The sequence below is a fragment of the Tachypleus tridentatus genome, unplaced genomic scaffold, assembly GCF_004210375.1.
Source record: "Tachypleus tridentatus isolate NWPU-2018 unplaced genomic scaffold, ASM421037v1 Hic_cluster_1, whole genome shotgun sequence".
Taxonomy (NCBI): domain Eukaryota; kingdom Metazoa; phylum Arthropoda; class Merostomata; order Xiphosura; family Limulidae; genus Tachypleus; species Tachypleus tridentatus.
In genome coordinates, this window is record NW_027467777.1 from 13148040 (window position 1) to 13174857 (window position 26818).

General features: G+C 31.5%; 1 protein-coding gene and 1 long non-coding RNA gene across 6 annotated transcripts in view; both read right to left on the reverse strand.

Annotated features, from left to right (window-relative positions):
- Positions 1–1440: 1440 nt before the first annotated feature.
- On the reverse strand, positions 1441–11036 carry LOC143241971 (uncharacterized). Of its 2 annotated transcripts, none has more exons than XR_013022373.1 (3): positions 4196–4234; positions 2181–2252; positions 1441–1480 (listed from the first exon to the last, which is right to left on the reverse strand). It is a non-coding gene; the product is annotated as an uncharacterized LOC143241971 (long non-coding RNA). The 2 variants fall into 2 exon arrangements; XR_013022372.1 differs by lacking the exon at positions 4196–4234 and adding an exon at positions 10837–11036 and having other exon boundaries at positions 1443–1480.
- Positions 11037–12932: 1896 nt separating this feature from the next.
- The window catches only part of LOC143241847 (5'-AMP-activated protein kinase subunit gamma-1-like), a 30508-nt gene continuing 16622 nt past the window's right edge, over positions 12933–26818 (reverse strand). For 2 of the 4 annotated variants that reach the window (XM_076485125.1, XM_076485127.1), the window contains exons 4-9: positions 21763–21796; positions 20315–20362; positions 19762–19820; positions 17283–17328; positions 14771–14822; positions 12933–13049 (exon numbers count right to left, since the gene is read on the reverse strand). In XM_076485125.1, the coding sequence (XP_076341240.1) occupies positions 12971–13049; positions 14771–14822; positions 17283–17328; positions 19762–19820; positions 20315–20362; positions 21763–21796 (318 nt within the window). In that variant the 3' untranslated portion in view covers positions 12933–12970. Of the gene's footprint in view, positions 13050–14770; positions 14823–16969; positions 17227–17282; positions 17329–19761; positions 19821–20314; positions 20379–21762; positions 21797–26818 lie in introns of those variants that run through there. The other 2 variants (XM_076485126.1, XM_076485128.1) reach the window with 2 other exon arrangements.

Sequence of the window (26818 nt, forward strand, 5' to 3'; positions counted from 1 at the left end):
AAATGTCTTGTACTAAATTCCAGTTTTCGTTAAAGACAAGAATAAAAAAACATATCCATCTGTATGTCAGGTCACCATTACCTTTATAAACAGAAAAAAACTACAGTTTTAACCTACCTGCTGATTCAAGTATGAAAAGTTTCAATATGTCTGATAGGGAAACAATACCAACAACGTGGTTATCTTGATCAACAACTACTAGTCTGTGTACCTGGAACAGAATTACAGTTATCTTGATCAACAACTACTAGCCTGTGTACCTGGAACAGAATTACAGTTATCTTGATCAACAACTACTAGTCTGTGTACCTGGAACAGAATTACAGTTATCTTGATCAACAACTACTAGTCTGTGTACCTGGAACAGAATTACAGTTATCTTGATCAACAACTACTAGTCTGTGTACCTGGAACAGAATTACAGTTATCTTGATCAACAACTACTAGTCTGTGTTGCCTGGAACAGAATTACAGTTATCTTGATCAACAACTACTAGTCTGTGTACCTGGAACAGAATTACAGTTATCTTGATCAACAACTACTAGTCTGTGTACCTGGAACAGAATTACAGTTATCTTGATCAACAACTACTAGTCTGTGTACCTGGAACAGAATTACAGTTATCTTGATCAACAACTACTAGTCTGTGTACCTGGAACAGAATTACTGTTATCTTGATCAACAACTACTAGTCTGTGTACCTGGAACAGGATTACAGTTTTCAGAAACTTCAATATAAAACTAGACAAAATTGACTAGAGCATATACACACCAACTATAATTATGTTGATAACACAATGCCACATAACGTACTTTAATGAAAAACAACTACAACATATGTTACACCTTATTTTATTAATGTTGTTTGTTGCATGTAGAAAAATAATAATCCTACAAAGTTTATCGTAAAACAGTTTTTTAAAAAAAGATATATTAATTTAATATGCTGTACAAAAATAATTGAAAACTTTGAGGTCAACAAAGACTGAGTTTGTGAAGTTTCCTCCAGTGGATGTTGCATATTTTTTTTCAAGTTGTAAAATCATACAGAGCTGACTGTCAAGGTTCATCCGGTGATGAAACCCATTAAAAAGTAACTGTCCCAGTTTATTATGTACCGAGTGTACCATTTAGTGGACTTTAATAATGCTTGGACAAAAGTGCGAGAACCAACGAACACTGGTATAGGCTGAGAAAAGAATAGGTGTTGTGTAAATTTTAAAACATTTATTTCATCATTTAAATAAACTCACTTTAATATTTGGCAAATAATACACTAGCAAAAAATAATAACTATTTAGTTTCGTTTATATTTTGTGTGTTTGGCTCAAATAATGAGTATTTATATTTAGTAAAATTCCTCTGTTTTCGAACAACTAGAATAACGTGAACTTTATTCATCTTACCTCAGCTCGCACAATTCTTTCCACAACAAACCAGTGTGTCATCTCTTTTACACTTCAAAACTCCTTCAAACCACTGTAAAACAACAATGACACTAATAACAACACTGCAAAGAGGTTTCATCAAAATTGTTCATACTTTCCATGAGTTGGTTTTCTTTTAATTTCATACAAAGCTACATGAGGGCTATCTGCACTAACCATCCTTAATTTAGCAGCATAAGACTGGCCAGCTTATGGCAGCTGGTTGTCACCAATTCTTGGGCTACTCTTTTACAAACAAATAGTGGGATTGACTGCAACATTACAACCCCTCCATTTCTGAAAGGGCAGGCATGTTTGGTGTGATGGAGATTTGAACCCCTAATCATCTGGCCATGCTGGGCCTCTTTCTATGTGATATTGTGAAAAAATATAAATTTATATTAGTTTACAAATTAGAAAAGGTAAAAAAAGTTTCATATGATCACTTGTTAAGAATTAGTTGTAAGAGTTCACAAGCACACCTGAATGAACATTAATAGAGTGTGTTTATATATATGTCAGGATGTTGAATTTTGGTTCTTTGATGCTAAAGATACATTCTCATTAAGCGGCAGAAATAAAATATTTTATCTTTGAAAAATTAAAATCCATAGTTTTCTTTACTAAAAAAATGTAATGTTCGTATGACAAACTTCTTAATTAAACAGTTCTGAGCTTACAGAATGTACTATCCAGGGTACATGTTATATAAAACTGGGTGATGAATAAATGTAATGATTAGTGGAACTAACCTGATCCCTGTGTTCTAATGCTTTCTTCACAGTTATGTCCAGGTTATTATAAGTTTTTTCAACTGCAAGATTCTGTAATATGAAAAAGATTTATAAATAAAATTTGATAATTAGAATTTTGGTAATTTGACAATTGCTTAGCAAAAACAGCCTTTAATATATATATATATATATTTTCACAACACTTATAAAGTGTCTATAATCTTCTTCTGAATAGTATTATGTATTTATGGATAAAGGACAAACGTTTTTTTTACAAAATCCTGTGATGAATGTAAAAGGCACCCTAGAATACAGCAGGACTCTGCTATGTCTAGAAGATTTTCTTACGAATTCCCAGACCTGAATTGTATGAAGACAGATACAACCATATCTTATCCAGACATGAAAACAGTTTCTCCAGATCAGAACTAGCCAGATCTGGCCCAAGTATGGGTTATGTGTTTATTCTAAATCTAATAGGTATATCTTCAGATTCAACCCCTACCTTCCCCAGTTCTGATAACGTTGGTTGCATATCTGCCTTTATTTATTTCATTTCAGGCAGACCTGACCACATTTATGCTTTGATGGTTTCAGCTATGCATGCATCTTCCCTATATGTGTTTTTTTTTTTTTTCCAGATCTTGACCAATCCTGTTGAGATATGATTAATGTCATATTGGGCTTCTCCCCACATATAGTTCCTTGTGTAAAACAGATCTAATGTTCTAGGTCCGAGTTTTTGTAAGGAGGATACCAAAAATTAAAAAAGTAGTGATTTGTAAGGTTTCCAAAATTAAAAGCCAATAAAGAAGATAACCCTTCTAAGACTACAAATCAATAAAGAAGATAACCCTTCTGAGACTACAAATCAATAAAGAGGATAAACCTTCTGAGACTACAAATCAATAAAGAAGATAACCCTTCTGAAACTAGAAATCAATAAAGAGGATAAACCTTCTGAGACTACAAATCAATAAAGAGGATCACCCTTCTAAGACTACAAATCATTCATCATAAAAAGGAAAACATTTATAAAGAGACTACAAAATCCAAAAAGAGGGATAACCCTTCTGAGACTACAAATCAATAAAGTAGGATAACCCTTCTAAGACTACAAATCAATAAAAAAGAGGATAACCCTTTGTGGACTACAAATCAATAAAGAGGATAAACCCCTTGTGAGACTACAAATCAATACCAAAGAGGATAACCCTTCTGAGACTACAAATCAATAAAGAGGATAACCATTCTGAGACTACAAATCAATAAAGAGGATAACCCTTCTGAGACTACAAATCAATAAAGAGGATAACCCTTCTGAGACTACAAATCAATAAAGAAGATAACCCTTCTGAGACTACAAATCAATAAAGAGGATAAACCTTCTGAGACTACAAATCAATAAAGAAGATAACCCTTCTGAGACTACAAATCAATAAAGAGGATAAACCTTCTGAGACTACAAATCAATAAAGAGGATAACCCTTCTAAGACTACAAATCATTCATCATTAAAAACAAAAAGTTTTATAAAGTAGTCTTATGTTACTCAAAATACTTGAAGATAAAGAACATTTCTGACATGCTAATAAGTATCATCTATCTATGTTTTTTAAGGTAATATTGAAAGGTATGTTGCTGCTTTAGGAAAAGAAATGACCATACTAAATTAACATATAATTTATTGTTTGGAATTAAACACAAAGCTACCTACAACATTGTTGTGACTGTGCAGATAGGGGCATTAATTTATGTACACAAATAACATTTTTGTCTGTGTATATAATATATAAATTACTACTGTAAACCATGACAGTGTGACAGGTGTGACTGCACTCTGATTGTTCTCCGGTGTTAATTATGATAAAGCTAATTTGATGGAGAAAAGATTGTTTCTTTAAGAAGGTAAACTAAAAAAAAATAATCATAATAAAAAAGTTGAGATACAACTGCAAGCAGTTTACTTTTTTTTTATTTTGCTTTATATTTGTAGAACAAACGTTTTAGAAAGATACTAAAGGATATACTAACAATAACATCAAATTTAGCATACATATCACTAACTTTTCCTCATCATCCACACAGGTAAAGCAGAGACCCTTCTACAAATTTATTCAGAGCTAGATAACAGGAGGCTATATTTAACTGAAAACTGAAGATAAATTTATATACATTTATTTATTTATTTATGTCCTGTAAATGTTTCTTTCTGCTACCACACAACTTTCAAAACTACAACATGCAGTACTCTTTTGTATCATATTGGTAGAGTGAGTTTAAAAAAATGGTAGTTAATACATATTAGATACCCAGTCTTACATACTCTAGAAATAAAATATAAAAGACTTATAATTATGGTATATATATATATATATTTAATATAACAAACAAATTCTTTTCATATAGTTATTGTATATTAATTCCATAAATAATAAATATATACCCGCCACCACACTTTTTTTTAAATCAATAAATATATTTAATTTAATATAATAGGTATAGAATATTATTTTTTTGGTAATATAAATAGTGCTAACTTATCTAACATACATGTACATATGAGTTATTAACATACACTGCAGTCTTACATACATACGTATATTATATATATATATACACTGCAGTCTTTACATACATACACATATATATATTAATCTGTAGTCTTACATACATACACATGCATGTATATACACCGGCAGTCTCATTACACATACATATTATTATATATATACACCCGCAGTTACATATTATTCATACATTGGGCTACGGCCAAATATTATATATATATACACCGGCAGTCTTACATACATACACATATACATATATATACACCGCAGTCTTACATTACATACATATGAGTATATATACACCAAAAGTCTTGACAATACATATTATATATATATATTAACACCGCAGTCTGCTTATACACATATATTATATTGGTTATACACCGCAGTCTTACAGACATATTATATGCTGTTATTATAGCATATATATATGGTTAACCGCAGGGCCATATTATTCCACATGTACATTATTATGTATATATATATACAATTGCAGTCTTACATACATGTTAAATATTATATATATAATAATTGCAGGGAGTACATCACATACATACATATTATATACATGTCTCAGTAAAGTCTTACATACACAATATTATTATTACATATATATATTAAATACACTGCAGTCTCACATACATACATATATATAGTATATACATACACCGCAGTCTCTACATACATACATATATATATATACACTGCAAGTCTTACATGTACATATTATATATGGCCATATACACTGCAGTATACATATATACATACTTACAGCAGACAGCACAAAATAGTTACTCACGTTATTATTATATATACACCCTACATCTTTTACATAGCACATATATATATATAATATTAATACGTAAGTCTTACAATACATATATATATATATATACACTGCAGTCTTACATACATACATATATATATATATACACTGCAGTCTTACATACATACATTTCTATATATACACTGCAGTCTTACATACATACATATATATATATACACTGCAGTCTTACATACATATATATATATATATACACTGCAGTCTTACATGCATATATATATATATACACTGCAGTCTTACATATATATATATATATATATATACACTGCAGTCTTACATACATATATGTATATACACTGCAGTCTTACATACATACATATATATATATACACTGCAGTCTTACATATATATATATATATATATACACTGCAGTCTTACATATATATATATATATACAATTAAAATAAATACAACTTTGAAACCCTTCCTGAAACTTATAGGTAATCACATAATTTTGTTCTGTTTTGAAGTTAGTACAGATGACCGTAATTTATAAAACTGTGTGAATGAAATGGTTGTTTAACCCTTTTGTGTCGGGTAAGGGGTCAAAGGTCACGTCATCACATTTGTTGACTTGCATTCAACATTTTATTGAACTACTATTTTATGTCATTAAGTTTGGAATCAAACTGTAGATTATGAAATATACTTTAATATTATATATGAATTAATTGTTAATTTAAAAGTAAATATTAAAATAACACATCTAAATACAGTTTTTAGTGAGTCATGTGGTTTGTTGAATGTAGCGCTCTTTGAAATTAGATGTTTGTAATGTGAAAATACTAAGTCTGTAGTTTCATACAAATTAGTAACTCAAATTACTAATACTGACAATCTATAATATAAAATAAGAACCTCCTATCTTTTTATTCTGCTGAGATATGACTTATGTATTGAATCAAACACAGTGGTCCCCAGATATGACTTATGAACTGAATCAAACACACTGGCCCCCAGATATGACTTATGTACTGAATCAAACACACTGGCCTCTAGATATGACTTATGTACTGAATCAAACACACTGGTCCCCAGATATGACTTATGTATTGAATTAGACACACTGGCCCCCAGATATGACTTATGTACTGAATCAGACACACTGGTCCCCAGATATGACTTATGAACTGAATCAAACACACTGGCCTTTAGATATGACTTGTGTACTGAATAAAACACACTGGTCCCCAGATATGACTTATGTATTGAATCAGACACACTGGCCTCTAGATACGACTTATGTACTGAATCAAACACACTGGCCTCTAGATATGACTTATGTACTGAATCAAACACACTGGCCTATAAATATGACTTATGTACTGAATCAGACACACTGGCCCCCAGATATGACTTATGTACTGAATCAGACACACTGGTCCCCAGATATGACTTATGAACTGAATCAAACACACTGGCCTCTAGATATGACTTATGTACTGAATCAAACACACTGGTCCCCAGATATGACTTATGTATTGAATCAGACACACTGGCCCCCCAGATATGACTTATGTACTGAATCAGACACACTGGCCTCTGGATATGACTTATGTACTGAATCAAACACAGTGGTCCCCAGATATGACTTGTGTACTGAATCAAACACAGTGGCCCCCAGATATGACTTACGTACTGAATCAAACACACTGGTCCCCAGATATGACTTGTGTACTGAATCAGACACACTGGCCCCCAGATATGACTTATGTACTGAATCAGACACACTGGTCCCCAGATATGACTTATGAACTGAATCAAACACACTGGCCTCTAGATATGACTTGTGTACTGAATCAAACACACTGGCCTATAAATATGACTTGTGTACTGAATCAAACACAGTGGCCCCCAGATATGACTTACGTATTGAATCAAACACACTGGCCCCCAGATATGACTTGTGTACTGAATCAAACACACTGGCCCCCAGATATGACTTATGAACTGAATCAAACACACTGGCCCCCAGATATGACTTATGTACTGAACCAAACACAGTGGCACCGTTCACCTCTCCATTTTTTGAAACAGTCTTTTCTATACTCTTACTACAGTATATGACATGTGAATAACCAAACATAGCTTAGAATGTCCCCTTTGTAATTTTCTCAGCCATTTGAAACTGTGAAAAGGCTACCACATTCTATTGAACCAAGATTTCAAGAAGGTAGGTTGTGATTTTAGTCTGCTTCAAGTTTCATATTTTTTTAAACATAAATATATCTTAGTCACTAAGTTTAATAAATTATAGTGGAATTCTGTAGTGTCAGTATAACGTACTATGATATTCTGGTTATTCAACTGTATATATAAAACCTATAAAACTGTTTGATAGCCTCCATGTGTGAAATTTTAAAAAGGCTTAGCAACCCATGTCTTGCAACAACCGAGTCCAAAGGTTACAGTGAGAAGAGAGAATTGTTTGCTCTACTTATTGATTTATTGTTCTATATTTTAAGAAAAATTGTTTAGTAATTTATTTCTAAATAGTAATAATCTATATACACATATAATAATTGACAAAATACTTGTCCACTAAAACACAACCAAGACAGGGTCACTTTATAAAGACTAAAGGTCTGTTTTATATTATTAGCTACAGTAACACGAGTGCATGTGCACCACATCAATGTAAGTTATGTAATGTTAGCAAGGCATGACTGAAAGGTCAACATAATAAATATATAGTATAAGACTTAAGCTACTTAGACTAAACATTTATATTTTCATGTTATAATATGTAGTCATTCTAGCATGAAAAAAACATAATTTATAGTTATTTCCTAATTTTATTATGATGGTTACAAGGTTGGTCATGTGAGAGACTCTACATATATATAGTTTTTAGTTACTTCCTAATTTTATTATGATGGTTACAAGGTTGGTCATGTGAGAGACTCTACATAGTTAGACAACTGGAAATAACAAATACAAAGTCTTACTGAAAACAAACTGAAATGTATTTAGGAGGTTTTACAGATTACACAAATAATATTTGAGGTTTGTCGGACGAAGAATAGTTTTTAATAATAACATGAAATCACTTCACACTCACACTAGTAACAAATCACTCCACACTCACACTAGTAACAAATCACTTCACACTCACACTAGTAACAAATCACTTCACACTCACACTAGTAACAAATCACTTCACACTCACACTAGTAACAAATCACTTCACACTCACACTAGTAACAAATCACTTCACACTCAGACTAGTTAACAAATCACTTCACACTCAGACTAGTAACAAATCACTTCACACTCACACTAGTAACAAATCACTCCACACTCACACTAGTTAACAAATCACTTCACACTCACACTAGTAACAAATCACTTCACACTCACACTAGTAACAAATCACTCCACACTCACACTAGTAACAAATCACTCCACACTCACACTAGTAACAAATCACTCCACACTAGTAACACACTAATTAACAAATCACTTCACACTCACACTAGTAACAAATCACTTCACACTCACACTAGTAAGAAATCACTTCACACTCACACTAGTAAGAAATCACTTCACACTCACACTAGTAACAAATCACTCCACACTCACACTAGTAACAAATCACTTCACACTCACACTAGTAAAAAATCACTTCACACTCACACTAGTAACAAATCACTCACACTCACACTAGTAACAAATCACTTCACACTCACACTAGTAACAAATCACTTCACACTCACAGTTAACAAATCACTCACACTCACACTAGTAACAAATCACTTCACACTCACACTAGTAACAAATCACTTCACACTCACACTAGTAACAAATCACTTCACACTCAGACTAGTTAACAAATCACATCACACTCACACTAGTAACAAATCACTTCACACTCACACTAGTAACAAAACAGAATCAATATTTTCACAAACAAATCTTTAGTAAAAATATTTCATTAAAAAATATGATTTTCTGTATAGAAAATAGTTGTAACATTTACTAAACATCTACCAAATTTTATGAAGATACACATGCTGTATCAAACGTTATAGTGCAAATACTTAACATGTGCAAACGTGTAGATTAATTCATGTATTATACCGAACCTGTAACAAAAGAGTTAATACACATATTTCCATTGAGAATTGGAATTCAAACCAACAATCAGAGACTTGTCAACCCCAAAATGAAGATTGTCATATACAACCTGCCAAAGGTATAGTACTTCCTGTCATATACAACCTGCCAAAGGTATAGTACTTCCTAAAGATCATTAACGTATTCATCAAAATTAACATCTGTCTTCCACAGTAATCCCAGAAACTGGCCAACGTTTGAACACTAATAATTCTGATAAGGAGAGATTACATTATTTTTTTTTTCATTATTAAGAACATTATTTTTTTTCATTTTAAAACATTCTGAATCACCTTTATTCGGTTTGCTAAAGTCATACATAGTTTTAGCCACCAGATGTCTTTCCATTCAAATAAAGGAGCATTCTAGCACACAAATATATATATACACACATACACATATATACATATATATATATACACACACACACATATATATAATAAAACTACAAGTAAGATACTGATAGAATAGAATAAAAGATTACTAATATGTTGATACCACCAATTTCAAACCATGAGTTAGTTAATGGTACAAAAATATTTATGAGGATCAAACAAAAGAAAGAGCATATTAATTATTAAAGATCCAAAAACATTAATGTTTCTTCAATATTTCTGTTTTAAATGAATGCTAGTTTCAGCTAAATATTATTGTTACTCATATGTACAGCCGTAACATGGAAATACTGAGACATTATGGATGTTTCCTTTAACAAGAAAAGAAATGTAGGTTTGTGAATGAGTCTTTAACTCCTGATAGAATAAACAACAGTTTAGTAGCTGTTTGTTCAGATAACATAATGTATGGAACAAGTTATCCTGTTATACAATAGATGAAAGTGTGTTAAACTGTAAGAAAATTTAATGTTTTAAAAGAAACAAATAAAGTGGTAGGTTGTTCCTCATTTTGAAAAGCGAAAACTTAAGTTTCCATGGTTGAAAATGTTTTTATTGTATTTATTTCTAAACTTTAAAATGGTCCTACATTAATTTTAATAGACAAATAAAAGGAAGACAGCAACTACTTTTCAACTTTTAAGAAGTATCAATAATCATTATAAGTACTGTTTATTTACATTAAAAATATGTAAAGGATAAGAAACACACAGAGAAAATAGCAGTTAATTTTCACTTTGTATTACGTACTGTAGCAATGTTTTCATATGTTCCTATTTTGAGTTCTTCCAACGTTTGATTGAGGTAGCTTGGTCTTGGAAGCTCAAAAAGCTATGGAAATTTGAAAGAGAGAATATATAAAGCATTTCAGAAATGATTTGTGAAGAATTTATACAAGTATAAAGAAGACTGTAATTGCTCACTGTTTCTCACAAAGCTTATTCATTTAGTTTGTGCAAAAATCTTCCGTTAATTAAAAAAACAGTTAATGCATTCCTAATTATGAAATGCTATAAAACAGAGATGATTAGTCAGAGGACTTTACATAAAAAGTTTAAATAAGTGAATCATAAAATGTCCAAATTAAATAATTCACCTTTAGTGTTTTTACTTGAATGAGATGATTATTAAATGTTGAAAACTGATACTGCCAAACAGCTCAAGAAAACAGTAACAAAGTATAAGCAACTCCTGTACTGTGATGAAGCTGTAATTATCCGTTTAAGAAAACAGTAACAAAGTATAAGCAACTCCTGTACTGTGATGAAGCTGTAATTATCCGTTTAAGAAAACAGTAACAAAGTATAAGCAACTCCTGTACTAAGAGGTGATGAAGCTGTAATTATCCGTTTAAGAAAACAGTAACAAAGTATAAGCAACTCCTGTACTGTGATGAAGCTGTAATTATCCGTTTAAGAAAACAGTAACAAAGTATAAGCAACTCCTGTACTGTGATGAAGCTGTAATTATCCGTTTAAGAAAACAGTAACAAAGTATAAGCAACTCCTGTACTGTGATGAAGCTGTAATTATCCGTTTAAGAAAACAGTAACAAAGTATAAGCAACTCCTGTACTGTGATGAAGCTGTAATTATCCGTTTAAGAAAACAGTAACAAAGTATAAGCAACTCCTGTACTAAGAGGTGATGAAGCTGTAATTATCCGTTTAAGAAAACAGTAACAAAGTATAAGCAACTCCTGTACTAAGAGGTGATGAAGCTGTAATTATCCGTTTAAGAAAACAGTAACAAAGTATAAGCAACTCCTGTACTAAGAGGTGATGAAGCTGTAATTATCCGTTTAAGAAAACAGTAACAAAGTATAAGCAACTCCTGTACTAAGGGGTGATGAAGCTGTAATTATCCGTTTAAGAAAACAGTAACAAAGTATAAGCAACTCCTGTACTGTGATGAAGCTGTAATTATCCGTTTAAGAAAACAGTAACAAAGTATAAGCAACTCCTGTACTAAGGGGTGATGAAGCTGTAATTATCCGTTTAAGAAAACAGTAACAAAGTATAAGCAACTCCTGTACTGTGATGAAGCTGTAATTATCCGTTTAAGAAAACAGTAACAAAGTATAAGCAACTCCTGTACTGTGATGAAGCTGTAATTATCCGTTTAAGAAAACAGTAACAAAGTATAAGCAACTCCTGTACTAAGAGGTGATGAAGCTGTAATTATCCGTTTAAGAAAACAGTAACAAAGTATAAGCAACTCCTGTACTAAGAGGTGATGAAGCTGTAATTATCCGTTTAAGAAAACAGTAACAAAGTATAAGCAACTCCTGTACTAAGAGGTGATGAAGCTGTAATTATCCGTTTAAGAAAACAGTAACAAAGTATAAGCAACTCCTGTACTAAGAGGTGATGAAGCTGTAATTATCCGTTTAAGAAAACAGTAACAAAGTATAAGCAACTCCTGTACTGTGATGAAGCTGTAATTATCCGTTTAAGAAAACAGTAACAAAGTATAAGCAACTCCTGTACTAAGAGGTGATGAAGCTGTAATTATCCGTCTAGTTATACCCTCATATATTGCTATTAAAATCTTTCTTATCCATACACATGTACTAAAATGGTGAAATTTCATTTAAATGCTATGGTAGAAGTTCTGGGTTTAGGTAGATAATTTGAAAGTTGCTTTTTAATCTTTTAATGCACAAAGAGATATTTTGATTCCGAAGATAACAGTAACTCATACTTACGAGAAAAAAGTAACTGAGAAAAGAAACTTGAGAATTTATCTGTTTGTGTGAGAGTTTTATGGCTTCAGGATGTACAAGACATTCCTAAGAAAAATTAAAAATATGTTGAACTGTATGAGGATTTATCACAGGTAAGATGGACTTTCCCTTGAATGAGAGTTTTTATGGCTTCATATAAACTAAAAATTAAAAATATGTTGAACTTCAGGTAAGCGATGGACTTTCCCTTGAATGAGAGTTTTTATGGCTTCATATAAACTAAAAATTAAAAATATGTTGAACTCCAAGAAACAAAAATGTAGAGGTCTCAAAATTATCTTAAAAACTAAGAATCATCACGGCTTGAAACTTCATATAAACAATTTAAGATGAATCATAAGGTTTTGCAAAAATAACACAAAATTGACTGGAAAAAAACAAACTTGGGTATAAATAATCAGTAACCATATGAATTAACTTGTGATATTTATGAAAATATTCGGTATAGATAATAAAAACAAATCACTCTGATAAAGTAGGTGTTCTAATATATCTTATATAAAGATTTGACAATATTTAATAATGAATTTATATATACAAATACACACAAACATAACTACTGAAATTTACATCATTTATATTTATGAAAATAGTGAAACAATTATGATATAGAAAGTGTAAATTTAGGTTTCTAGTAAATGTTTAAAAGGCACTTTGAATGGTCGTAAAAAATATCACGTATTAGGAAATCTAACTTTACAGTACATTCAATTCTTTATGCTTTTGTAGCTAAGATCGTCATTAATGGGTAAAAAAGAATTATTGATTTTAAAACAATAAAAACAATGAAGTAAACAAGTCTCTTCATTTTTAGTATATTATTATGGATAACAAGTGTTTACAAGTATTATGTAAAATGAAATGGTGTCCAGTAAAAGATAAAACTGTGTTATGGTTTAATGGGAGAAAATGTTAAACAGTTGTGACAGCTTATAATGGTTATGCTAATAAAGGTTAGTATTGATATGTTAGCAACAAATAATTTTTATCTTAGTGTTAGTAAACTACGAACAGAACAAGTTATCATTTAGTATTAACTGTGATAACTCTATGTGACATTTAAGTGTTAGCATTAGCTTCAATTACCTCAAATTCACATACTGAAAGGACTTTAGAAATTCATGGAAACTATTAATTTAAACATTTTACTAAAGGCAGTTTACGTAGATAAGGAAGAGATGTGATAGGTACATGATAACCATAAAACTAATAAGACCACATTTTATGTGTCACTGTTCACATGATGTTGTCTGTTACGTGGAATGTTATGTTCTGTTACTTTCTATCCAAATATCTTTATATAACTTCTTGGTCAACTACTTGGATGTTGAAGGTCTACATACATACTCACAATAGTCTCTTTGAAAAGAACAAATTAATGGTGAAAACACTGAACAAGTTTAAACTCAACATCACTAAATTATAATATACAGGTTGACTTATGCTTTGGAAGAGAAGACTACTTGTAGTAAAAATAATATATGCATAATGTATCATACAATTCCAACGTGACAAAGTGATGTTTACTGTAATATATAAAAATTTTTATAGATTCATGCAGCTAAAAGAAATGTAATGCTACATTGTTGTCTCACACTCTGTATAAAATAAGAAGACCTGTAACATTTACTAATAAGCTAATTAGCATTATGTAGTTAAAGATGACGTTCAGTTTGAATGTGGTACAACTATAAAAGTGTGTAATAAACAGATTAACTGTAGACATTCAGGAAAATCAAAACAAATTCTGAATGGTATTAAACTCATATCTTGCACTGTATAAATGGTTAAAATGGGATAATTTGACCTTGGTTAATCAATTACTACTTATAAGATACGGTAAAGTGAAATTTTGAGAGAGAAAAACATATGCTTGATAGTGCATGTTATATAATCTTTTGGAAACTTAAGTTTCTTAGGATGATAATAAATTAAGTTACCTTGCTTCAGGTTTAATAGTATAGAGAGGTTTTAATTTAGTCTTCAAAACATCTATATAAAAAAAAGAAAGATATCAGATGATAAGTAACAACAACAACACTTTTTCACAAATTATCTAAAGATCAACATAAAGCAGTAGACAGTTAGGTATGTTCAGTGTCTCCAAAACTGCTTTTACTAAGTAACATTGTAAACTAATGAAGATACTGTGCATAATCACTGTATCATTTAAAATAACAAAACTAAAACTCAAACTTCTACATCATTAATATATGTAGACTAAAGAACACAAAATAATTGTCAAAGGTACAACAAAATGCATGATATAACCAGTAAACACATGAATTATCTTTTGAGTTCCTACAAATGTTCTAGTATGCATAAAAAGTTAGTAAAAAACTGGTTTGGTTGTTTTTAAGCAAAAAAGCTACATAATGCGCTACATGTGCACTGCTTACCACGAGTCTTGAAACCTGAATTTTAGTGTTAGCCTGGAGGCTTATTGCTGAGCTACTGTGGGGCGATTGCTTTGTTGATACACGCACACAAACATGCACAACATATATGTTTGTGTTTACAATTTTTAGGTTTAATAGGGTGTCAGGTATTTACATATTATGTTTTATTTGTTTCCTGTACGTACTTGAATGGTGGTGAACTTATGAAATCTAGTACACAAAAATGTAATGCATGATTCAGAACAAATTTGTTTTTCCACTTCTATATTTTGTATGTTGAGATGAATTATTTATTTTAGGGAGAGTGTTATTTATTTATACTCTCTTCAGAGTTTCAGGTTAAATGAAGAAGAGAGGTAAATTACTTGTGTCACTTTTAAGTTCAATGCTGAGTGTCAGGTAATGTAGATCTTTGTATTGTCACTTTCCTAACTTGGTCGAATATCACAAAATATTACATACACATATTTTTAAAGTAAAATCAAAATGTAAACTGTAAACTCCCTCTCACAGGATCTGTAAAACATTGCCTGATAGGAGGTTTAGGTCCTGCTTGTAAGATACTGTTGATTGTTCCTTCATAATAATGTCCAGATTAGAGGTTTAAGTCCTGCTTGTAAGATACTGTTGATTGTTCCTTCATAATAATGTCCAGATTAGAGGTTTAGGTCCTGCTTGTAAGATACTGTTGATTGTTCCTTCATAATAATGTCCAGATTAGAGGTTTAAGTCCTGCTTGTAAGATACTGTTGATTGTTCCTTCATAATAATGTCCAGATTAGAGGTTTAGGTCCTGCTTGTAAGATACTGTTGATTGTTCCTTCATAATAATGTCCAGATTAGAAGTTTAAGTCCTGCTTGTAAGATACTGTTGATTGTTCCTTCATAATAATGTCCAGATTAGAGGTTTAGGTCCTGCTTGTAAGATACTGTTGATTGTTCCTTCATAATAATGTCCAACTGATTTTAATAGTTTGTCCAAACTCTGTACATCTCCTTTTACGTGTATAATATATAAACGTATCAAACATATTTCATAAACAATAATTTTTGTGAACATACATGTCATGAAAACCACCTTAAATAATTTTGAAGACGAATTTCAATAAAGATATTTTAGTTTAGAAACAAACGCTCGTGAATAAAATACATGTACAATTAAAATGAACTCAGTGCAAGTTCAGTGTATATAACAAGAATGCATTTCTTTACACAGGTGATGCAAACAGCTTGTCTCAGACTTTTGATTTAAGTAGCTTAGATACAGAACAGTATTGGACAAAAACTCAATAGTGCAATAACTCAACTCTACCAAAAGAAACAGTGGACAATATTCTATTGAGTTGACTCAGCACTATCAACAATCTAAATTAACTCAGAGATATCTCTAGATTTAAAACTCTAACCTTGTTAAATATTGTTAAAACTCTAACCTTGTTAAATATTGTTAAAACTCTAACCTTGTTAAATATTATTAAAACTCTTAAATAGTTTGATTTAAATTGTTTTTTATTCAGGTTTCTCCCAGAAAATAAATTTCTAGGTTAAGGATGAAAAGCATTTCTGATGTCACTAAAAATACTTCATTTAAAGTTGATTGAAATACTGTCTATAAACATACTAATATTCCATATGTTTCTATTTAACTACTTTAAGAACATTTAATAGTTATTAACTGTTAAGCACAGTATTTTAATAATTTAGTAACATTAGATTTATATTTTAAGTGATTCATATTGAAAATCAAATGCAGAACATAAAGAAAACAAAACGTGTTAACTAGTGAACTCCAACTTACAACTACACCAAGAGAATATTTTCTCTACCACAAACCTGCCACCTGTTAGCAAAGATTCTAATTTTCTAGAAGTATAACTTTTAATTATATTTGTTTTTAGTAAGTTATCACTTTGCCAAAAGTTTAAAAAAATACAAGTTTTCATTTCTTCATTCCAGGTGGCTCAGACCTAGAAGATCTACCACAACTGCTCTTCCCTCTGTGAAAAAATAGTTTTATATTATATTTTCACTTTTCCTAAAAATTGTTACTTACTTAACCAAGTTTCTAACTTGTGGTCTTCTAGTTCTTCCATATTAATCTGTGATAATGTGTAAATAAAAAACGAACAGTAAACACAATTAGTCAGCAAATAAACAGAACTGTATCGAAATAATGCACACTAAGTAACATGTGAAACTGTTCATTGTATGTTTAATAATAAAACAAGACTTATATGTTAATAAATAGTGCTCGTGTGAAACTAAGAGACATGACTGCCACATCAGTATCAAAATATACATTTCTCTGGCAGCCATAGTCACTACCTATTATGACTTTCAGTCAAAAACTAAAGTACAACATTCACAGTTAATCAGTGATATATTAGTTTTGCACCAATCAAACTATATATCAAAATATGTAGAAAAAATATATAAAATAAACTAAAAACAAGTAGATTGTATGTTACTTCAAAATATTATCATGTTTGTGTATTTTAAAGTTGATAGAAGTTACTACATATGAAAGAACAAAATTCAGCTGTCAGACATCTCTACTTACTATTCCCGATATACATTGTTATCAGTTACTCACAGAGAGTTACTGGCATTGTTACTGTTGCAGTACAAAGCTATACAACTAGCTATCTGCTCTATGTTTGCAAGAGGGAATCAAACCCTGTATTTTAGCACTATACCTGTGTTGACTTATGGTTGACCTACCAGAGGAAGTCTTGTAGAGCAACTTGTTTGATAACAACCAACAAACACTATTTAACAAGCCTTCAAAATGTCAGTATGTTTGATAACAACCAACAAACACTATTTAACAAGCCTTTAAAATGTCAGTATGTTTGATAACAACCAACAAACACTATTTAACAAGCCTTTAAAATGTTAGTATGTTTGATAACAACCAACAAACACTATTTAACAAGCCTTTACAATGTCAGTATGTTTGATAACAACCAACAAACACTATTTAACAAACCTTTAAAACGCCAGTATGTTTGATAACAACCAACAAACACTATTTAACAAACCTTTAAAACGTCAGTATGTTTGATAACAACCAACAAACACTATTTAACAAACCTTTAAAATGTCAGTATGTTTGATAACAACCAACAAACACTATTTAACAAGCCTTTAAAATGTCAGTATGTTATAGATTGTGGTTCCAATTCTTGGAACTTTCTCAATATTAAAAGTTATTTTCAAGGATTTATAGAGTTGTTCTTTTCAGAATAATCCAGGAACACTTTGTAACAGTTTATATTCCATTTACCAACACAGGAAGACTACCCCAAGGAACAACTAAATAGAAACTGGTCGCTATATGTACCACAAGAAATATATAGAGATGACTTTGCAAATTCACAAACAGTAACTTGTTATACGTTAACCTACAAACAGTGACATGCAACAGGTTAACCCAATTACTACACACTGAAAGTTGAAACATGCCAATTATTATTGACTTGCGACAGGTTGCTTTATGAAACTATGGTTAACATGAAACAGGTCACATCACAATTATTGTTGACTTGTGACAGGTTGCTTTATGAAACTATGGTTAACATGAAACAGGTCACATCACAATTATTATTGACTTGTGACAGGTTGCTTTATGAAACTATGGTTAACATGAAACAGGTCACATCACAATTATTATTGACTTGTGACAGGTTGCTTTATGAAACTATGGTTAACATGAAACAGGTCACATCACAATTATTATTGACTTGCGACAGGTTGCTATATGAAACTATGGTTAACATGAAACAGGTCACATCACAATTATTATTGACTTGCGACAGGTTGCTTTATGAAACTATGGTTAACATGAAACAGGTCACATCACAACCATATTGACTTGTGACAGGTTGCTTTATGAAACTATGGTTAACATGAAACAGGTCACATCACAATATTATTGACTTGTGACAGGTTGCTTTATGAAACTATGGTTAACATGAAACAGGTCACATCACAATTATTATTGACTTGTGACAGGTTGCTTTATGAAACTATGGTTAACATGAAACAGGTCACATCACAATTATTATTGACTTGTGACAGGTTGCTTTATGAAACTATGGTTAACATGAAACAGGTCACATCACACATGTTAACATGAAACAGGTCACATCATACATATCCTATAACAACAACTTACAGCAGGTGTATTTTCCTACCCATAAGAAATAATCAACTTCCAATGTACAGACTTCTTTGGAATTTTGCACAACGCTACACGTAGGCTATCTTTGCTAGCTGTCCCTAATTTAACAATGGCAAACGAGAGGGAAGGCAGCTTGTTACCATTATCCATCATCAACTCTTGGGCTAATTGTTTATCAGTGAATAGTGAGACTGACTGTCACATTACAATGTTCTCATGCCTAAAGGGGTGAGTATGCTTGGTGGGAGAGGGATTCGAATCTGTGACCCACAGATTATGCTTTAAACATCCTAACCACCTGGCTATGCCAGGTCCCATCAAAGAATGATTAACCACAACCAGTACTTACTTGAGGTGACTTGTAATATGTCCTTAGAATGTGAATGAAGTCTGTGATAGTCAGCATTCCTTGAAGGGTAGAAACAGTTCAAGGTAAAATTATTTAGAACCATACACTTACATGATATTCACTGATATGAGAATCATTCAATAAAAAAACATGGTTTAGATATGTTTAACAAGAATAGTATCTCATAAAAGTTCTTTGAACCACCAGCAGGTTCACTTGTTATGGATGTATATGGTAAATTATAAGCATTTTTAACATGTAAATGTAATCACTATATTGAATTTTTTGAAAAATCGTTTATTTGTGTATACTTCCAAATGCAGTATGCAACTGGAAGTTCCATTCTTGTGACATTGAAAAGATAAAGCTTATTGTTGTATTGTGAGGATACAATGTGTTGACATACTTTACTGCTTCATATTTACAAGTCATGACCATATAAAGAAAAGAACAACAGAGAAATCTAAGTTTATTTTTTAAAAACGAAATAAAAAATGAAAAATTGTATGAACAACTTTCTAAGAAAATAAATAACAAAAACTTGAAAACGTACCTACAAATTCCTGTCTAGAGCTGTCCCATAAAGGTGCTGCTCTGACTCCTAAACAGAAACACAACTAAATACATAAAGTTGTAAGACAATTAAGTTCTATATTCTTTTCATATCAGCTCTTATTAATACCGATCAATTAGGTATGCATTAACAGAATTAGTTATGTTTGGTTTGAACTTTGTGCAAAGCTACATGAGGGCTATCTGCACTAGCCGTCCCTAATTTAGCAGTGTAAGACTACAGGGAAGGCAGCTAGTCACAACCACCCATTGCCAACTCTTGGGCTACTCTTTTACCAACAAATAGTGGGATTATCCATAAATTATAATGCCCCCATGGCAGAAATGGCAAGCATGTTTGGTGTGAAGTGGGATTCGAACCTGCAACCCTCAGGCTACAAGTGGAATGCCTTAACCCACCTGGCCATGCTGGGTCTAAATTAGTTATGCAACGTTTGGAAAGTTAAGAAATATTTTTCTACATAAAAATGTTTATAGGAAGAAAACAATAAGAATAAAAACTAGTACAATTACGGGTATCTCAAGTGAACTGGACAATCAGTAAAAACCTAGTAGAGTTACTGGTATCTCAAGTGAACTGGACAATCAGTAAAAAAACTAATAAAGTTACTGGTATCTCAAGTGAAGTGGACAATCAGTTTTATAATATAAAATAAATTATAATGTTCATAGTTCTGGATGAACATATGTGATCGTCTTTCAAAAGTAGCATCACAAAATGGTATTTCCCATACTTCTATTATTCACATATTATCACTACTGGAAAAACGAATGTAAATTGTAATAAATTGCTACACCTGTGTATCCTTTATGTAATTTAGGTTTAATTATTGTGATTGTTCTCTTTTTTTATATAACTCTAATCAGCTTCTTCGTTTCACTAGTTTTTCAAAGAAAATCAGATATGTTCTAGAACAGTAGTTCCTATGCTGCAGTGAAAGTTTGCTAATTTGTGAAAATAAACAATATTGGTGAATTTAATTAATATTGAACTATTTAACTATATTGTGTTCTGTGCACTTTTTACATTTATTGTGTAATTAATGGTCCACAGAAATGTAGAACACAACTGTGCAGCTTCCATGACAGCACAAATGATTGATCTAGAGAATAATGAAACACTGAAATGAGTTATTAGAAATTAGCAATAAAAATAATAATAATAATGTATATAATACTGAAAGAAAAATCATTTTAGAGGTAAAATCTTCTTCATAAAAGATAATATTTGTTCAACTACTAATGCAATTAGTAACACTAATACCGCTAAACCCAAATATTTAAAAACTTAATTTTTATTAAATTCTACATCTCTACAAGTGAACCAGCTTCATTAATCACTCTACATACAAAAGTAATCAACCTTTCTTTTGTAATTGTAAATTATCCATATAATTATTGGTAAAACTATCAAAATATCATTCTTACCATTCTGAACTAAGGCAAAAAAAGCTTTCTTCACCTAATGAAAGAAGAGCATTACATCTAATTAGTCACATCGACACATATAGAAATATGTCCAATTAGTCACATCGACATATATAGAAATATGTCTAATTAGTCACATTGACACATATAGAAATATGTCCAATTAGTCACATCGACACATATAGAAATATGTCTAATTAGTCACATTGACACATATAGAAATATGTCTAATTAGTCACATCAACAGGTGTAGAAATACGTCTAATTAGTCACATTGACACATATAGAAATATGTCTAATTAGTCACATCGAACAGCACATAGAAATATGTCTAATTAGTCACATTGACACATATAGAAATATGTCCAATTAGTCACATCAACAGGTATAGAAATATGTCTAATTAGTCACATAGACACGTATAGAAATATGTCCAATTAGTCACATCAACAGGTGTAGAAATATGTCTAATTAGTCACATCGACACATATAGAAATATGTCTAATTAGTCACATCAACAGGTGTAGAAATATGTCTAATTAGTCACATCGACATATATAGAAATATGTCTAATTAGTCACATCGACACATATAGAAATACGTCTAATTAGTCACATCGACACATATAGAAATACGTCTAATTAGTCACATTGACATATATAGAAATATGTCTAATTAGTCACATCGACACATATAGAAATATGTCTAATTAGTCACATCAACAGGTGTAGAAATACGTCTAATTAGTCACATTGACACATATAGAAATATGTCCAATTAGTCACATCGACACATATAGAAATATGTCTAATTAGTCACATTGACACATATAGAAATATGTCTAATTAGTCACATCAACAGGTGTAGAAATACGTCTAATTAGTCACATTGACATATATAGAAATATGTCTAATTAGTCACATCGACATATAGAAATATGTCCAATTAGTCACATCGACACATATAGAAATATGTCTAATTAGTCACATTGACACATATAGAAATATGTCCAATTAGTCACATCGACACATATAGAAATATGTCTAATTAGTCACATCGACATATATAGAAATACGTCTAATTAGTCACATCGACACATATAGAAATACGTCTAATTAGTCACATCGACACATATAGAAATACGTCTAATTAGTCACATTGACATATATAGAAATACGTCTAATTAGTCACATCGACACATATAGAAATATGTCTAATTAGTCACATCGACACATATAGAAATATGTCTAATTAGTCACATCGACAGGTATAGAAATATGTCCAATTAGTCACATCGACAGGTATAGAAATATGTCTAATTAGTCACATTGACACATATAGAAATATGTCTAATTAGTCACATCAACAGGTGTAGAAATACGTCTAATTAGTCACATCGACACATATAGAAATATGTCTAATTAGTCACATCGACACGTATAGAAATATGTCTAATTAGTCACATCGACACATATAGAAATACGTCCAATTAGTCACATCAACAGGTATAGAAATACGTCTAATTAGTCACATCGACACGTATAGAAATATGTCCAATTAGTCACATCAACAGGTGTAGAAATATGTCTAATTAGTTACATCGACACATATAGAAATATGTCTAATTAGTCACATCGACACATATAGAAATATGTCTAATTAGTCACATCGACATATATAGAAATACGTCTAATTAGTCACATCGACACATATAGAAATACGTCTAATTAGTCACATCGACAGGTATAGAAATACGTCTAATTAGTCACATCGACATATATAGAAATACGTCTAATTAGTCACATCGACATATATAGAAATACGTCTAATTAGTCACATCAACAGGTGTAGAAATACGTCTAATTAGTCACATCGACAGGTATAGAAATATGTCTAATTAGTCACATCGACAGGTATAGAAATATGTCTAATTAGCCACATCGACAGGTGTAGAAATACGTCTAATTAGTCACATCGACACATATAGAAATAAGTCTAATTAGTCACATCAACAGGTGTAGAAATACGTCTAATTAGTCACATCGACAGGTATAGAAATATGTCTAATTAGTCACATCGACAGGTGTAGAAATATGTCCAATTAGCCACATCGACAGGTGTAGAAATATGTCTAATTAGTCACATCGACAGGTGTAGAAATACTTCTAATTAGTCACATCGACACATATAGAAATATGTCTAATTAGTCACATCAACAGGTGTAGAAATGTCTAATTAGTCACATCGACAGGTATAGAAATATGTCTAATTAGTCACATCGACAGGTATAGAAATATGTCTAATTAGTCATATCGACACATATAGAAATATGTCTAATTAGTCACATCAACAGGTGTAGAAATACGTCTAATTAGTCACATCGACAGGTGTAGAAATACGTCTAATTAGTCACATCGACACATATAGAAATACGTCTAATTAGTCACATCGACACATATAGAAATACGTCTAATTAGTCACATCGACAGGTGTAGAAATACGTCTAATTAGTCACATCGACACATATAGAAATATGTCTAATTAGTCACATCAACAGGTGTAGAAATACGTCTAATTAGTTACATCGACAGGTATAGAAATATGTCTAATTAGCCACATCGACAGATGTAGAAATATGTCTAATTAGTCACATCGACAGGTGTAGAAATATGTCTAATTAGTCACATCGACAGGTGTAGAAATACGTCTAATTAGTCACATCGACAGGTGTAGAAATATGTGTAATTAGTCACATCGACAGGTATAGAAATATGTCTAATTAGTCACATCGACAGGTATAGAAATATGTCTAATTACTCACATCGACAGGTGTAGAAATATGTCTAATTAGCCACATCGACAGGTGTAGAAATACGTCTAATTAGTCACATCGACACATATAGAAATAAGTCTAATTAGTCACATCAACAGGTGTAGAAATACGTCTAATTAGTCACATCGACAGGTATAGAAATATGTCTAATTAGTCACATCGACAGGTGTAGAAATATGTCCAATTAGCCACATCGACAGGTGTAGAAATATGTCTAATTAGTCACATCGACAGGTGTAGAAATACTTCTAATTAGTCACATCGACACATATAGAAATGTCTAATTAGTCACATCAACAGGTGTAGAAATGTCTAATTAGTCACATCAACAGGTATAGAAATATGTCTAATTAGTCACATCGACAGGTATAGAAATATGTCTAATTAGTCATATCGACACATATAGAAATATGTCTAATTAGTCACATCAACAGGTGTAGAAATACGTCTAATTAGTCACATCGACAGGTGTAGAAATACGTCTAATTAGTCACATCGACACATATAGAAATACGTCTAATTAGTCACATCGACATATATAGAAATACGTCTAATTAGTCACATCGACACATATAGAAATACGTCTAATTAGTCACATCGACAGGTGTAGAAATACGTCTAATTAGTCACATCGACACATATAGAAATATGTCTAATTAGTCACATCAACAGGTGTAGAAATACGTCTAATTAGTTACATCGACAGGTATAGAAATATGTCTAATTAGCCACATCGACAGGTGTAGAAATATGTCTAATTAGCCACATCGACAGATGTAGAAATATGTCTAATTAGTCACATCGACAGGTGTAGAAATACGTCTAATTAGTCACATCGACAGGTGTAGAAATATGTGTAATTAGTCACATCGACAGGTATAGAAATATGTCTAATTAGCCACATCGACAGGTGTAGAAATATGTCTAATTAGCCACATCGACACGTATAGAAATATGTCTAATTAGTCACATCGACAGGTGTAGAAATATGTCTAATTAGTCACATCGACAGGTGTAGAAATACGTCTAATTAGTCACATCGACAGGTGTAGAAATACGTCTAATTAGTCACATCGACAGGTGTAGAAATATGTGTAATTAGTCACATCGACAGGTGTAGAAATATGTCTAATTAGTCACATCGACAGGTGTAGAAATACGTCTAATTAGTCACATCGACAGGTATAGAAATATGTCTAATTAGTCACATCGACAGGTGTAGAAATGCGTCTAATTAGTCACATCGACAGGTATAGAAATATGTCTAATTAGTCACATCGACAGGTGTAGAAATACGTCTAATTAGTCACATCGACAGGTGTAGAAATATGTCTAATTAGTCACATCGACAGGTGTAGAAATATATCTAATTAGTCACATCGACAGGTGTAGAAATATGTCTAATTAACCACATCGACAGGTGTAGAAATATGTCTAATTAGCCACATCGACAGGTGTAGAAATATGTCTAATTAGCCACATCGACAGGTGTAGAAATACGTCTAATTAGTCACATCGACACATATAGAAATACGTCTAATTAGCCACATCGACATATATAGAAATACGTCTAATTAGTCACATCAACACATATAGAAATACGTCTAATTAGTCACATCGACAGGTGTAGAAATACGTCTAATTAGTCACATCGACATATATAGAAATACGTCTAATTAGTCACATCGACACATATAGAAATACGTCTAATTAGTCACATCGACACGTATAGAAATATGTCTAATTAATCACATCGACACATATAGAAATATGTCTAGTTAGTCACATCAACAGGTATAGAAATATACTGCTGGCCAAAATCTTAAGGCCAATGAACATAAAGAATAAATATGCATTTTGCGTTGTTAGACTCAACCACTTTTTCGAGTGGAGCTTCGAAAAATGAAAATAAGAAAAGGGAAAACAAAAATAAAAAACTTTCTCAGCATTTAATAGGGAAAATGTGAACACTATGAAATTAGCCTAAATACTAGCTGGTCAAAAGTTTAAGACCATACCAAAAAGAAGTCTAAAACAGGGTAGGAAATGCCCAACAAGAGGTCTGAGTAGTGAGTTGCATGCCACTTATTGTGAATAACTGCAAACATTCGCTTGGGCATGGTTAATATAAGCATTTACAGAAGGCTGGCTGGAATATTATTCCAAGTGGTGAAGATGGCTTCTCGAAGATCATGCGCTGTTTGGAATTGATGTCCATTTCTA